General features: G+C 29.5%; 4 protein-coding genes across 7 annotated transcripts; 3 read left to right on the forward strand and 1 right to left on the reverse strand.

The window, feature by feature from the left end:
- The first annotated feature begins 451 nt into the window (after positions 1-451).
- LOC116765995 (golgin subfamily A member 4-like) lies at positions 452-6137 on the forward strand. The gene is made up of 8 exons (XM_032655652.2): positions 452-769; positions 874-946; positions 1018-1139; positions 1974-2081; positions 2151-2348; positions 2496-2579; positions 2657-5746; positions 5822-6137. Exons 1-8 carry the CDS (start codon positions 686-688, stop codon positions 5843-5845), a joined length of 3783 nt encoding a protein of 1260 aa, XP_032511543.2. The 5' UTR covers positions 452-685; the 3' UTR covers positions 5846-6137.
- Positions 6128-7153, reverse strand: LOC116765700 (uncharacterized protein C9orf85 homolog). The gene is made up of 3 exons (XM_032655284.2): positions 6632-7153; positions 6400-6494; positions 6128-6322 (listed from the first exon to the last, which is right to left on the reverse strand). The coding sequence occupies exons 1-3, from the start codon at positions 6941-6943 to the stop codon at positions 6175-6177; spliced, it is 555 nt and encodes a 184-aa protein (XP_032511175.1). The 5' UTR covers positions 6944-7153; the 3' UTR covers positions 6128-6174.
- A 182-nt stretch (positions 7154-7335) lies between these two features.
- On the forward strand, positions 7336-12357 carry LOC116767464 (uncharacterized). 4 transcript variants are annotated; one of them, XM_032657809.2, is made up of 11 exons: positions 7336-7492; positions 7879-8140; positions 8499-8746; positions 8953-9063; positions 9254-9345; positions 9713-9813; positions 9884-9949; positions 10124-10235; positions 10922-11030; positions 11108-11137; positions 12126-12357. In XM_032657809.2, the coding sequence occupies exons 2-11, from the start codon at positions 7887-7889 to the stop codon at positions 12206-12208; spliced, it is 1206 nt and encodes a 401-aa protein (XP_032513700.1). In that variant the 5' UTR covers positions 7336-7492; positions 7879-7886; the 3' UTR covers positions 12209-12357. The 4 variants fall into 4 exon arrangements, with proteins under 4 accessions (XP_032513700.1, XP_032513685.1, XP_032513692.1 ...); XM_032657794.2 differs by lacking the exon at positions 7336-7492 and adding an exon at positions 7499-7648; XM_032657801.2 differs by lacking the exon at positions 7336-7492 and adding an exon at positions 7499-7648 and having other exon boundaries at positions 9716-9813.
- Positions 12358-13757: 1400 nt separating this feature from the next.
- LOC116768028 (uncharacterized protein CG16817-like) lies at positions 13758-15259 on the forward strand. Its single transcript, XM_032658647.2, has one exon. The coding sequence runs from the start codon at positions 13912-13914 to the stop codon at positions 14383-14385; it is 474 nt and encodes a 157-aa protein (XP_032514538.1). The 5' UTR covers positions 13758-13911; the 3' UTR covers positions 14386-15259.
- Positions 15260-15271: the final 12 nt, after the last annotated feature.

The raw sequence follows: 15271 nt of genomic DNA on the forward strand, positions 1-15271 counted from the left end.
ATAAAAATACCGATAATAAAATACTAATAAAAAGAAAATGTGGGAATAACTTTACTTTTTATTAAATTAATCATATGAAAAACATTAATTATTTCTCCATCATCTATTTACACTTTTCAAATGTTGTTATAACGGAATATTATCCGTTGCCGAAAAATATTTATTAATAATTTCTAAGTTAGGTAAAAATTAAGAAAAAAGACAAATAAGAAAAAGTACGACTATATATTAGAACTACTTTTTCTTATATAATGAACATAGTTTGTTTATATGTTTCTTATAAAGATCCTAGTTTGTTTTCATATTTTCAATTCCATAAAATCAAGCTTGTATCTTATTATTTTGCCTGTGATCCAATTTATTCATAAAATATATGTATATTTTTATACAATATATTTTTATGGCAACTATCTGACTTCACTGGCTGCCCTGATTAGTGATTGAAGTTAAAGAATGATCAATGAAATGTCATATGACGTACTAATCCAACAATTTTGCAGTTTTTAAGTTAAAGTGATAATTTTGTGGTGATATTTTGTATATTTACTTATATATAAAACTGGGTTTGGAAGTATATAAAGTTGTTTTACGTTATTATCGCTAAATGTTAATAATTCACATTAACATTTATGCAGCCTAAATTAATTTTTCCTTAAATTTGTTGTTTCTGCGATCCTGAAGTAAAATGTTTAAGAAATTTAAAGATAAATTGGCTGAAGAAGTCAAATCATCGCCTCAAAGAATTCAACAATTTGCGCAAGCTGCTCAGGTTAAAATATACTTTCTAGATTTGATTTAATATATTTTTATTTGACTAACTTGTTATTGAATTCAATATCTTTAATTCTAATAATTGACTGTTATTCACTACAGGCAGCAGTGACTTCTGCCTCAAGCAGTATATCTGATATTACAAACAATGATTTGTTCTCTATTGGAGATAATGGTAAACTTGTGTTAATATTATGATTAAGTGTTCCCTGAGATCATGTACATAGTCCTATTTATACATTTTAGATGCCTCAAATAAAAATCGTATTCCAAGTAACAGTCAACAAGGATCGTTTCATGAAGTACCTCTAAGCCACACAGGAGCAGTACAGCCTAATATTCTTTTAGATTACTCACCCAATCATGAGGTAAAGTACTGCATATATTGTTATTGTAACAGTATAAAATTATTTAATTTACTCTTGTTCAATGCTCTAGCTATGTGCAATAATTTTGGTGTTTTTTTTCCTAAATATTGTGCTAATTTCACTTGCATTTACCAAAATGTTTTGGTTTGATTTCCTTTAGGGTTAAATTTAATAATTAAAAAAAATTAAGCTAGTATTTTAATCAAATATTTTTTTATGCTTCTTGTAAGATAATTTCACTTGCCAACCAAATTTCTCATGGTATATTCAGATATTTGTCTAGAAAATTCACCATGTTACAAGTAAGGGAAGTATTGTTAGTAACATAATAGATCATTTGTACTGATATTCATTCTTCACTGACTGACTGACTGACTTCACTAATGATTCTGTTTGGTCAGTTTGTTTGCAACATTATTTTTGTTGAAGTCGTCCTCTGAAGAGTCAGGTAGTTGGCCACAATAATTACCACTGAACTGAAATTCATGAATGATGAGTGCCTGAACTGAAATTCATGAATTATTGCACCCTCCTAGCTCTTAGCGTCGCTGCTTTTTGGTGTTCAGGTCCATGAGAATATTGCAAGCCATCAAAACTTATTGGATTATACTTAAACTTTACTGAACCTAATTGTTCTTATTCACATTATTGTTTCTTTGTCAGTTATCTATTCCTATTAAAATTTGTAAATGAAACATTTTTACAGACATCCATATATGAACATTACCTATAATACCCTAATATTTGTAACTTAACTATTATTCCAGTTTAATATCAAAACAAATTTGTTGGCAATGCTTCTATTGATTTGTAATTGTACTAAATTTGTTTCAGGGTAATATGGACAGTTCAAGACAGAGGAGGTTGTCAAACAGTTCATTTGCAAGTGACATCTCCTTCAGATTACCCAGTTATGAGAGTCCATCTATGTATCATCTGCAGGTAGAATATAAAAATGTAAAGATTTAATATGTTATTGATGTTTTCTTCAGCCCTACTCATTGTTTACAGTCGGATATGGAAGTGTCAGCTAGTGAGGCTGAAGATAAAGGATTTCCTGGTGAAACTGTCAACCTTGATAGGGTAACGAAGGAGCAGTTGTATTCCGCCTACCGGAGGACACAAGATCGATGTACTAAATATAAAACACAGTACTCGGATCTTGCACGACATTATAAACTTCTGGAAAGAGAAAACGCCAAAGCAAGGGTTAATATTCCTAATATCTCTCCGCTTCACGTTAGATAGAGTAGAATAGATAAGCTTGTCCTTCACGTTTTTAGTTATGGCTGCATGTGCTATTATGCAAGAATTTATTTTTTTTATAAATAGTGTTGTGTTGTTATTTTATTTTAGAATGTCTTAGTAGAGACACAGGATAAAGCTTTGCGACGAATATCAGAACTAAGAGAACAATGTTCTCTAGAACAAAGTGCTAAGGTTAGTGTATATATTTTTTTATTTTTTATTTATAAAAATCGTTTAATGAATTTCTTTAACCATTTATATTCTTTTAGGCCCATCTTGAAAAGGCCCTCCGAATAGAGATTGAAGAGAAAAACATGAAAATAGATACTCTAAATACACAACTCAATTATCTAAAAAGCAATAATAATCCTAACGAAGAACAAGTTATACAAAGTAATGCAGAAAAAATAAAGGAGAAAAGTGATAATGAAGCTTTGTTGATAAATTTATCCACGGATAGCAATGAAAACAAAGCCTCTGACGAACCTGTAGCCTCCGAAGTCACGGTATTAAACAATAAAATTGAGAAAATGGAACAATTGATAAGTAAATATAAAGATTCATTGAAAACTACTAAGGAGAAGAATGCTCAGTTGACAACAGAATTACAAATAATTTCAACTGAACTAGAGTCTAAAGTGAAGGAAAATGATCAATTAAAAGCTGCAACCGTATCATTAACTGAAGCTAGGAAGAAAATACAAGAATTGAATGAAAAAATTGAAGACCTAGAAAACAAAAACAACACATACGAATTTTCAAAGCAAAAAGAAATATCGATACTCGAATTGAATTTCAAAAATGCTCAAGAAGAAATTCAAAGATTACAAGAAAATGTTCAAATACTAAGTAAGCGAGAAGAAGAGTATGCTATCTCATTGGCAGAAAACAAATTAAGCATTCACAAGGAATTAGAAGACAAAGAGAAAGAAATTAAGTCCTTAAAGGACAGTTTGGAAACTAACCAAAAAGAAATTCAATCACTCAATATTTTGAGCAATGAGTTTAAAAATAATATTAAACAGTTAGAAGACGAACGGCTAAAGTTAAAGGATGAAATTAATATTTTAAATGTTGATAAAACAAAAGTAGAGGGATTCAAATTAGATTTAGAAAATCTTGCACAAAAATGTCAAGCTCTTGAAAATGTAAATAGTAAGTCTGAGGAAGAATACAAATGTCTGCAACTGCAATTGAAACAAGAAACGGCTGAAAAATTAGCAATGATTGATAGGAATACGTACTTAGAAAATAGAAATAAGTTATTGCTTGAAGAAAATACGAAAAAAAGTACTAAAATAAAAGAATTAGAAAAGGAAATACAAACGCTCGAGAGCAATCTGGAAACGTTGAATTCTCGAGCGTCAGAGGAGTCTTGCGAAACAAAGAAATATATTGAGGATGTTGATAAATGGAAACTAAAGTGCAGCAGCTTGGAATCTGAGATTCAAGAAGAGAGAGTTGAGTTAATAAAACTGCAATCTGAAATAGAAAAGCTTTTGACTAATTACGAATTAGTTCAGAATCATAACATTGAATTAAAGAGCAAAATAGAGGAGTTGGTTTCAGAAAATGTGTTATTGAACCAGAAGGCGGTCAAAATTGAACAAATGAAAGAAAATTGTAAGGATTTGGAAAAGAAAGTATCTCATTTACGTAAACTTATAAATATGAGCTTAGATGAATCAAACATGTTGAAAAAGTTTATAAACAAACATTTCCAAATATTAAAAGATAAAATGATGTTGTTAGATGAGGCTTTAAAGAATGATACCGCCAGTTCAAAAATGTCGGATGATTTAAAAGAAACCAATCAATCCTTACTTCTTCAGATAAAGACTATTTCAGATCAATTTAAATCCGTTAGCGATGAATTAAAACAAAGAGTGACTGAAAATGACAACCTAAAAGTTAAATTAAATCAAGCTGAATCAGATTTAAACTTACATGTACAAAATATAGATATTTTAAAAAATGAAAACCAAACAGTTCTTAATAAGTTGAGTGTATTGATAAAAGAATCTGAGAATTTTAACGATAACTTGATGAAATGTAGAGAGGAAACAGCAGCGACAATCAAAGAACGAGATCAAGCCAAAGAAGAAAATGAAGAAGTGAACAAAAAACTTTCTCATCATATAAAAGAAAATGAGTCACTAAAAGACCAAGTTAATAAAATCAATAATCTATATAAGAATGCTGTTGAAAAACTAGATGCTTTGAATAAAGAAATTGATGATTTACGTGATATGAAATTAAATTACGAAGAGAAATGTAACAGTACAGTTACATTACAGAAACGTATTGATGAACTTACTCAAGAAAATGCTTCATTGAAAAAAATGTCTGAAACAATTGCCAGTGCTTTAGAAGGAATTGAGTCTGAATTGAAAGATGTACGTAATTCTCACACCGAAATTGAAATGGAAAAAGACCATTTAAATTCTATTATAGAGAAACTAGAAAAGAAGGCAGATGTATTAAATCATGACACCCAAACAGACCATTGCAATGATAAAGAATTACTTGAACAAGAAATCAAAGATTTAAAAGAAGCCAATGAGATATTAAGCCATGAAAATGAACAACAAAAGATAACAATCAGTAACACAGATGATATTTTAAGTAAACTGAATGATGTGATGAACAATTACGATATATTAAGAGAAGAAAAAAGGCGTTTACAGTCTGATATAGAAGGCCTACAAACACATTTGACTAAGGTTTCTAAGGAGAATAGCAATTTAAACGACAGATTGCGTGAGTTGATCGCCAGCAGCGACAATGTTAATGATAAAAGTGAGAAATCCTCGTATGAATTGCAATGCTTGATGGACGAAGTGAAAGCTGGACAAGAAAAAATTGAGAATCTTATTAGAGAAAATACTTTACTTGCAGAAGAAAATTTAGAACTTAAAGATCAAATAAATACACAAACAACCGATAAAACCTCTGTAACGAATGATAGTAATAAGTATATTGGCAGTGATAATGTAATGGAAAAGATTAATGACTTACTGGACACAAAGAAAACATTAGAAAAAGAAGTTACAGATTTAAAAATAATAAATCAATCAGTTAGCGGGAACATGCAACAAGTTCAAGCAAATAATGAAAAGTTAAGATTATCCAATGACAAACTGGAAAGAAGATTAGATGAGGCTTTAGTTAGTTTAAGGCATTTGCATTCTCTGCAAGAGAATACAGAACTTGAGTATCTTAAAAACATCCTATATGAGTACCTCACAGGATCTGGGACACATTCCATAACACTCGCCAAGGTTTTGGCCGCTGTAGTCAAATTTGATGATAGACAGACAGAAGCAGTTTTACAAAAAGAAAAAGAAAGACAAGGCTTTGTATGTTATCATATAATTGAGATATATCTTAATCATTTAAATATAGAATTTAATGTGTTTTTTTTTTTATTTCAGTTGCGGCAACTTGGCATTATTTGATCATCATTATATATTTAGAAGTTATAAGAATTATTATTCTGTTATTTATTTATGTTTTTAATTTGAATTTTAATAATAATGTATATAAGAGACTTAACATGAATTAGGATAGCTGAAGCATATTTGCAATAACATTGCCATTTTTTGATAATTTATTCAATTAAGCACAGATTTTATATTCTTAATACTTTTAGATGTTAATATGTAATGCAATTAATATACTAAATTTCAATATAAATTGTTTTCAAGAGTGGCATTGAATTGTTAATAAAAATTAAATAATTATTGAAAATTGTTTTATTTACATTAATTATTTTTGTAGAGATAAGTTATGAGTCTGAGTCCAAATCGGAATCACTATCATCCTGGTTTGAAAAATCATTGTAATCATCCAAATTTATTTCATCTAAGCCAGCTAATAATTCCTCAATATTTTGGTTAGAAGATTCTTGTCCATCTTGTTGTTTTTTGAGATACCTGAAAATAAAATAAAATAATAATTATAATCCATAATTTAGATAAAAAATTATCACCTAATTTCAACTGTTACGAACCTTAACAATGTACGTCTTTTGCGTTCTGGTAGACTTTTAAGTGCTGTTTGAAATTTGCTTTCCTCTTCCTTTCCTGCAGTACTGTTATTGGTAATCTGCAAATTAATATTTATTTTAGCATTTAAAAAATAAATATGGGGATTGTTAAATATGCTAAAAGATATAAGATAATAGTTTTTTTCAATTTTATCAATTTATTTCTAAAATCTAGATAAATAAAGGTAGTATATACCTCCGTTGGCTTGCAACATTTGGCGCAGACTCGTTTCTCTGTGGCACATTTTGAGCAAAGCACGTGATATGCATGTTTGATTGTTTTTTGCTCACATCCCACACATTTTTTGGGTGCCGTTAGTGGTTTATACTTTTTATACTTGATTTTCCATTCTATTATTTCTTTACACCGCTCGCATACTCCACTTATGTCCAGACTTTTCAAAAATTTTGTTTTCTTACTTGTATCATGGAGATCATTTTTAAAAGCTGTTCTATTTTGGTGCTTTTGTGGTCTGGTTCTTTGAATATTACCTTTTGCACAGCTCATGTTTTACACAAACTACGTAAAATATCTAATAGAGGTTATATTTACATCTGATAAAGATTATGCATAAATGAAGTAAATCACAAACGAGTTATGTACTTATATACGAAATATATCTAATATTTAAGTATTATAATTATTATTTAAATAACTTTAAAATCGGAACGTCAAATATTTTAAGGAGCAGGAATAATGGAGTGAAAAATTTTTATAAAAATTGACGTTTTGTTCATTATGGTCCATTTATATACTGCAGCAGTCACTACCATCTACGACAACATATGTAATTATAAAGACAAAGACTAAAGGAGCTGTTGTCTTGTTTTTAAGAATATAATGTTTTAAAATATTCTATTGCTTTTTAAGAGTTTTGATCTTTTAAATAAATAGTTACTTATATATTCTGTAAAATTTTTGACATTGACTCTATTGTCTATATACAAATGTAACATCAACTGTGTGTATTGTTTAAGGAATGAAAGAATAATCACAGAAACTACAATAGAAAATAGTTTTATATTCTATAAAACGTGATTTGCTATTACTAACAAGGTATGACCATCAATTTTAATGAGTATAACACAAAAAATATATAAATCTTTTCAATTACCAGTATATAACGACTAATGGAGAGGAAAAGAAGTTATAAGTAGAGTTGTTATTATTTGTTATATATAAATTTCCATTTAATGCCAAATGATCTTTTAGGTAACTCACAAATTACAAGTTTCCTATCAAACAATATTGTTGTTATTCTTAATTTCGTATGAATGAACTGAATTGTCTTAAAACACCATTAATAGTAGAAAATTTAATATATTGGGTGTTTGGAATGTAAAATAACAATGTATACGAGGATCCATACTACATAAGATATATAAATATGTAATAGATTGTATTTATTAAAATCTATTAATATTTATTAATATTGTTTTCAGAAAGAGTTATGGTTGAAAATAATGTCCAATCTAAGCAGCCTTTTTTCATGCAGAATATAATGGTTGATTGGGGAAGATTTCAAGGGCTTGAAAATTTTCAATATCCAAATTTTCAAGTCCCCAACTTCCAGGGTGCCAACATTCAAGGTCCCAGTTTTCAAGGCCCTAATATCCAAGGTCCAAGCTTCCAAGATCCTAACTTGCAAGTTCCCAACTCTCAAGGCCCAGGACCTGATCATAATTTACAGCCTAACAATTTTAGGTGAGCTTAAAGAATTTTTCTAGTGTAGTACATATTAAAATAGAAGCATATATTAGATTAGAACTTTTATTACATTTTTATTTCACTCAAAAAGTGACAGGAACATAGGTTTTGATAAGAAAAGTGTCGTTGACTATGGTTACAATCTGGAAGTTTATTTTTAAGGCTGTATGAGTACAAGCAATCATTGTTTATGACGGTATCTACATAATTGTTATTGCAATTTGTTATCTCTATTTTGTTTTTGATTACTAACTGGATATATTTAGAGACTGACTATTTTAAGCTTATACTCAAAAGATACTAGATTTAACTTGATATATTATTTTTGTTAAAATATATTCCTTTTATCTAATAGGTATCCACAGTTCAACAATGCATTTGGGAGTTACAGCGGTGGCTATGGAGCATTAGGTCAATTTAATCCAAATTTTCCTATACAACCTCAATTTTTCGGCCCGCCTAGGTTCCCAGGTCCTCCGAGACCACCACAGCCACCACCACCAATAAGGGATGAACAATATTCATTCCAACCCAGGTTTTGCCCTGACTTTCCATATGTGAAAAAGAACCCAATTGATGACAAAACAATGAAATCATTATTACGTAAGTACATTTATACACAGGCTCAGAGAATTCAGTGTTGTTTATGCACAGACTGACGAGACAACTTACAATTATAGCGTCAATGACCTTTCATGGGAACATGACATTGGAAGACAATTTAAATATATTACAAGTTGAAAAAAATAAATATTTTTGCATATACATACTGTTACAAAATTCATTATGTACGATTTCAATTCATACAGATTGTGGCCTGACCAAGGACACCATCAGAACCTTGCCTCGAAGTTTACTTAAGCTCTATCAAAGTGATAACTGTGGTCTGTGCTCCCAGAACCTAGACACACTGGGTGTGGGTGAGTCTTTGCCTGTTGATAATGTAGACAATATTATGACGCCATTCATAAAATTTAATATTTAAATATAAGAAATACCACTACTATACAAACATGAAAACACAATTCGATAAGTAAATATGTTTTTTTTTTTACTTAAATGATGAAATATATCGGTGATGTCACATGTTATTATAAAGTCTGATTGCAGCACGTTTGCACTATATAAGCAAAAATCATCAGAAGAAGCAAAAAAAATGGTTAACATCAAGATCGGATGTAGGATCACATCGCATTAAAGAGGTAACAAGACAATTTGTCAATGTAACGTTTCCATAGCGATTCTGAGGACCCATGGATTCACATAAATATGAATTTAATTCATAGCGTCATTTGTGTAGCTGTATTCAATATTTTTTTAATACAGATTAATACAAATGATATTTATGCGAACGCTGTCATCAGGATTGAAACTTGCATTGCAACAAATTGCCAGGCTTCATGTTGTTGGAGACTTGAAGTTTTATTGTCCCTCTGTAGAGTGTTATTTTGCTAATTGTGTTGTTTAATCTATCCGTTGTCATCATATCTGCAGGTTATTAATTTCTGTGTATTGTATGTACACATTTTCATTTATTACTTTTAAGTTGATGTTATAAAAACATTTCAGCAGCCGCTAAAGGCACGGGAATTATACTGTGAATTATGCGATGTGCACATAACGTCTAAAATACACTCTGAATCACATTACTCTGGAAAGCCACATAGAGCGTTAGTGAATTTTAGATTATTTTTATATAATCATTAACAAAATTTAATTAATATAATTGAAAACATTCAGAATTGTTGATGGTCGCAAGGTCCCGAAGAATCCATTTTTAATACAGAGAGGAATGGAGGAGAGATTGTAAGTATGAATTTTTTTATAATGGTGATATAAATTAGATTTATACTGAATGGACATGAAACCACTGCTGTGGTTAGACAAGAAACAATATATTCTTAATAAGTACCAAATGTTCTAGAATTTAATATGCTTGTTATATCATAATGATTTAATCCATATTTATTACAATTACAGGGATTTATTAATACGTCGCGAAAAGAAATTCCTCAAAGTAGAAGGAGAACAGGAATCAAAAAAGAAAGAAGTCAAAATTATTCAGCCAGAGCTGTACTGTGAGATTTGTGAGGTAAGATCAATCAGTGTTGCCCGAATATTTTTTTTCTCGAATAGCCTTGCCGGAGCGCACGTGTAGCCCCGAGATAGCCCCCTCATTGCGCACAGGTAGTTAAGGCGGGAAAGTCTCGCAATACATAAAATGATTCACCCTTATATGTATTGCGAGACATTTAACGTTTTAAAATCCATACTATAACATGTACATAAAAACAATTGAAAGTGATTAGTTCTGTTGTTTTTTTTTCCCTTTTATCTAACAGTTCTTTTTTTCTGTATATAAATATTTTGTTAATTAAATATTTCTGAAAAAAGAGCCAAATGGCTACCTATAGCCAGCGGGTAAAATATTATCGCCGCCCGTTAAGGGAGATAGCCCCATCGGCGCTAAATAGCCCCACCTGGCAACACTGAGATCAATAGTTTTAATCGTTAAGTTGCTTGTTGATTTCAAATATTTCACGATTTATCAGCTTAAATAGCAGATAATTTTTTATCTTGCATATTAAACTTTGAGATGAAATCTATAATTTGTTATTATTCTAAGTTATATTATTACAATATGTATGTATATTAGAAAATTATTTTACAAAATATATGATCGTCATCATTAGTTCTTGAAAACTATTGAATTGTCCCATATAATTAACTGCTTTATTAGAAGTGTCTAAATGCTCAATCATAATGTTAAAATTTCAGACGTCAGTGACATGTAGTGAGCAGATGGTAATGCATTTGAATGGTAAACGTCATCTGGGGAAAGAAAAGCAACATATACTCAAAGTGATGAAAGGTGACAACCCTGAAAGTAAGTATTGCCATAAATATAGCAGTAAGTAAAACAGGGATATTTAAATGTTTATAACTTTGCTTTTCCCTCCTAAGCTGTCAAGGGAACCAGTAATGACGTGCAAGGTAATTAAATCACAATATCATTTGAAAAGTTCAATAATCTAATTTCCTTATGAACCTGTGAGCCCCTAAAATATATGAATACTTAAATTGTAATATAGTGAATGATTCACCAATTGATATGGCCTATATCGATTTCTTTAAAATATAATCAGATAACGGAATATAAAATGTCCCGGTTACTGTTCAAAAACAAAACAAAGTGCTGATAAATATTCAAAGAAATATACATAGCTTTTGTTTTTTATTTTTTAAATATGTAAATAAAAATGTGTTAGTAATACAAAATGGTTTTATGAAATCATGATATAAGTTAATTTTGCTTTGTTTTATATTTATTTGATGGAATTTTAAGTGATAATAGAAATAATAGTTGACAACAATTTCTAAGATTCATTTTTATTACAATCTGCTTATTATAGTACTGAATACAAAATAAATAAAATGTTGTTTGGCGACCTCAATGTTGCACTTGTCTGCTCTGCCGAGTCTTTGACCTTCTTCTACAACTGGCTGTAATGTGACATGCGATAGATGGAATAAAAAATTTGAGGTCTACTAAAGTTTACCTAAAAAAATGAAATTATGAGCTTAGTTTTATATCACAAATACCAATTTTGATAATTAGTCATGAAGTAAAATTTCTGTATGCAATAATTCTGAAGAAAAACTACATATTCATGTGGTAAGATGAGATCTCGTCTTGCCCCGAACTTTAAATTTAACATTTGTTAAAGTACATTCAAAGTTATTTTCTTAACTTAGACTCTCATATTAAATGTAATACAACACGCAAATTTTTGTTCATAGGTGATATTCACTATTAACTAGCGTACATTAATCTAAATTATTGAAATATTTTAGAAATGAATAATAAATTTTAGAAAATTACGTCTAGTATTGAATTAAACTTTATAATAGAATAAATTACTGTAGTAACTAGCACTGAATCAAAATTGTATCGTTATATAAACTTAAAATATTGTCCAAGGTGAAAAAGAAGACCAGTCACAACAGGGCGAGGAAGATAATGACGCTTCGGAAAACGAACAAGAAAATTGGGAGGATTTATAAGAAGAATACTTGTATAAAGTGCTCGAAATCAAAGCCAAGAACCATTTTATTAAATAAATATATGATTATTTTTATTAAATAATGTTACTTAATGTAAATTAATTTTAGTAATAGACAAAACAATGTAATAAAAATTTTGGTAAAATTAATTTGTTTGCGTCATTTGAATTTTTCCCGTATTTGTTATTACTTGAAGCAGAATTGATGTTTGACTGCTGCGGGTACCTGGTTTTAAATTTAAAAAAAAAAGGGTTATAAGGCTTTGTTCTTAGTAAGGAGATAGGGGTGAATTTAAAATTTTAAGCCATATATAATGTTTAGTGAGTCAAGAATGTTAATTTTATGTCGATAGCTTTATATTAATTAAGTCTAAGGTTATTCTGCCTATCGATTTAAATATGGATAGGGATTAAAGTTTAACCATCAATCTCTACGCTACTTCAATGTTGTTTTTTTACTGGCTACATAAATATAATGTGTTATAAAGTTTTGTTAACCGGGAATCGAAGCCTAGAACTACGTGTGTGCTAACGTTGTAATTTGTAGTGAAATGCTTGTCAATAAAAGATTCATAAACATATTATTTCAAATGAATAAAGACATTAAATAGGTATTCAAATACTGCGAGGTGTGTTTTTCTTTAGCAGAAAATAAATAGTTTTGTTACCAATAGTCTGACTGCCTGAATCTGTAATTGACTAAGGTAATCTTAGCAACAGGATCGTCTTCTACGGCGTCTTCTTCCTCCCAAGCACCCATTTGTAAATCCAAACCATAGAGCAAGTGTTAATATTATCAGCAAAAGAGCCAATAAAAGCCCTTGTACTTTAGGGTCACATAAATTTACTTTGAAATTTGACTCATTTTTCATTGAGGATTGGCTTCTTTTCTCCCTTTTTACGGGAGGTTTACTTTTATACAACTTAGCAGATGACTCTTTGCTCATTTCAGTCATAGTGCTCCTTCGTCTTCCTATTGAGTGTTAAAAGTTTTCGTTGGATTTAATATCATCTTATTGTTTTAAATAATTGTATAATTTTAAAAATAACATTTCGAAAGATATTGCCGGGTTTTATTGTACAAGTGTCATTGATAATTCTGATAGAGTATGTCTCGAATTTTATTTTTTTGCGTCATAAGAAAAGATTAAAGAGGTACCAGTATTGGCAATAAAAGATAAACTATAAGACATAAGATCAAACTTTAAATGTGATTTTTTCCTCTTTTTTAATGAGTGATAAAACAACGCCTTTCGAATTAATAATTTCATTTAAGTCTTTAAAGTGTACACTTTTAAATTCTATTAAATACAAACAGTTAAATGTCGAATTAGATGCATTGAATATTATTCTAAATTTTATGGATGGAAGTTAGAGAATAAAGACCTCTTGCTAGAATATATCAAAAGAATTAGTTGTAATAAAAAAAAACGCTATTGTACTTTTTAAAAATAAAGTCATGATTTTAAATTTGTACTTTAAGTAATGCACAAACATTTTTACAGATATAACGTCAGACCGGTTTTTTAGTATTTTACTGTCACTGTCACTGTCAATTAACAGTTTCATGTCATGCGTGTTTGCATGTAATTCGGGATTTAACCAATTAATAATCTTTTAAACTATTGCCTTATTAAAACTCAAGTGTTTTGATATAACATTAGATATCACAAGAAGAAGAATACACATATTTATAAAATTAACATGGCTGCAGAAGCAGTTTCTATTCCGCCATCGGTTTCATGGGCACAGAGGAATGCTCGTGTGTTTCTAACGTTTAATGTGGAATGCGAAAAACCAGATATTAAATTTGAAAAGAAAATGGTAACCTTTAAAGGAATATGTGCTCCTGATAACAAATTGAATGAAGTTGAAATACCATTGTATTCAGAGATAGATCCGGAGAAAAGTAGTTACATTAACAAGGGCAGGCTAATTGAGGTTGTCTTAACTAAAGAGAAACAAGAAGAACCATTTTGGCCTTCATTAACCAGTGATAGGAAGAAGCATCATTGGCTTAGAGTTGACTTCAATAGATGGCAAGATGAAGATGAAAGCGCTGATGAATTTGATAATACTGATGACATGTTCTCAAATAAAATGGGTGATTTTGGTGATGAATATGAAAATGATGATTCCAGCTCCATTGAGGACGAGGATCTCCCAGATATCCAATAAACAGCTCTTGTTTATCATTTGATAAAATTTAGATACTTATTCCTATAAGATTTGTCTTGATGGTGTGCATTTTATACAAGGAATTGCAATGTGTCTTAGATATTTGTTACAATTTAACTCCCTGATCTGATAATTAATATCATCGGTTTTTTTATGATTTTTTCAAGTATAAGGAACAAATTATAGTAATAAATTTACTTAAATAATTTCATAAACATTGAATGCAATAAATATCTGGACCACATTTATTTTAAAATTTCCGTCTTCAAATAAAGTTACATTAATCTTTTGTTAGTTAGTTAGTTAGTAGTGGCTAGTATGGTGTGGATTTTGTTGGTTTAAGAGGTCATTGTAACTATAATGGATATTTTCGCTCTGGTAATCCATAAGTTGTCTATGCTGTGGGAAATACCAAAACCTATTTTAATCAAGTAGTTTGCTATTTTTAATCTGCAAAGCCTATAAAGTATGTAATAAAATATATGGCCATAATGAAATTGACTCTTAAAAAGGGGTTTTAAGGTGTCTGTATGTTTTGTTTTAAATATTGTTTTCTTCATAGAATTTAAGGGTGTTTGATGAATAAGTTTTTAGTTAGAAATAATAAATTTTAAGTTGTAATTGTGAAAAGCTGGAACCATAATTTGTTTTTGTGAAATGTTAGAAAAACCAATCACGCTAATATTTACAAAAGTAAAGCACTTTCTTTTTAAATGTGTTATGTTTTTTATTTTAAGTAATGTCAACATGTTTTTGTAAAACTGGAAACTATTTTATTTGCATAGCTAAGTAGATCTTATATTTGATTTACGTAAATAGAATATATTGTGTTTATCTATAAAATTTGCAGCTAAATATAGTTTTTCCGACTGAATATTGTATTTTT

Source organism: Danaus plexippus (assembly GCF_018135715.1).
Source record: "Danaus plexippus chromosome 3 unlocalized genomic scaffold, MEX_DaPlex mxdp_30, whole genome shotgun sequence".
Classification (NCBI taxonomy): domain Eukaryota; kingdom Metazoa; phylum Arthropoda; class Insecta; order Lepidoptera; family Nymphalidae; genus Danaus; species Danaus plexippus.

Bases quoted from the DNA above. Each gene is read 5' to 3' on its own strand.
- LOC116765995 (XM_032655652.2), top strand. From the start codon at position 686: ATGTTTAAGAAATTTAAAGATAAATTGGCTGAAGAAGTCAAATCATCG. The intron at 770-873 runs GTTAAAATATAC...TATTCACTACAG, and splicing joins AATTTGCGCAAGCTGCTCAG to GCAGCAGTGACTTCTGCCTC. The intron at 947-1,017 runs GTAAACTTGTGT...TATACATTTTAG, and splicing joins GTTCTCTATTGGAGATAATG to ATGCCTCAAATAAAAATCGT.
- LOC116765700 (XM_032655284.2), bottom strand. From the start codon at position 6,943: ATGAGCTGTGCAAAAGGTAATATTCAAAGAACCAGACCACAAAAGCAC. The intron at 6,495-6,631 runs GTATATACTACC...ATTAATTTGCAG, and splicing joins AATGTTGCAAGCCAACGGAG to ATTACCAATAACAGTACTGC. The intron at 6,323-6,399 runs GTTCGTAACAGT...TTTTATTTTCAG, and splicing joins AAAAGACGTACATTGTTAAG to GTATCTCAAAAAACAACAAG.
- LOC116767464 (XM_032657794.2), top strand. The intron at 9,950-10,123 runs GTAAGTATGAAT...TTACAATTACAG, and splicing joins AGAGGAATGGAGGAGAGATT to GGATTTATTAATACGTCGCG. The intron at 10,236-10,921 runs GTAAGATCAATC...TTAAAATTTCAG, and splicing joins TGTACTGTGAGATTTGTGAG to ACGTCAGTGACATGTAGTGA.
- LOC116768028 (XM_032658647.2), top strand. From the start codon at position 13,912: ATGGCTGCAGAAGCAGTTTCTATTCCGCCATCGGTTTCATGGGCACAG.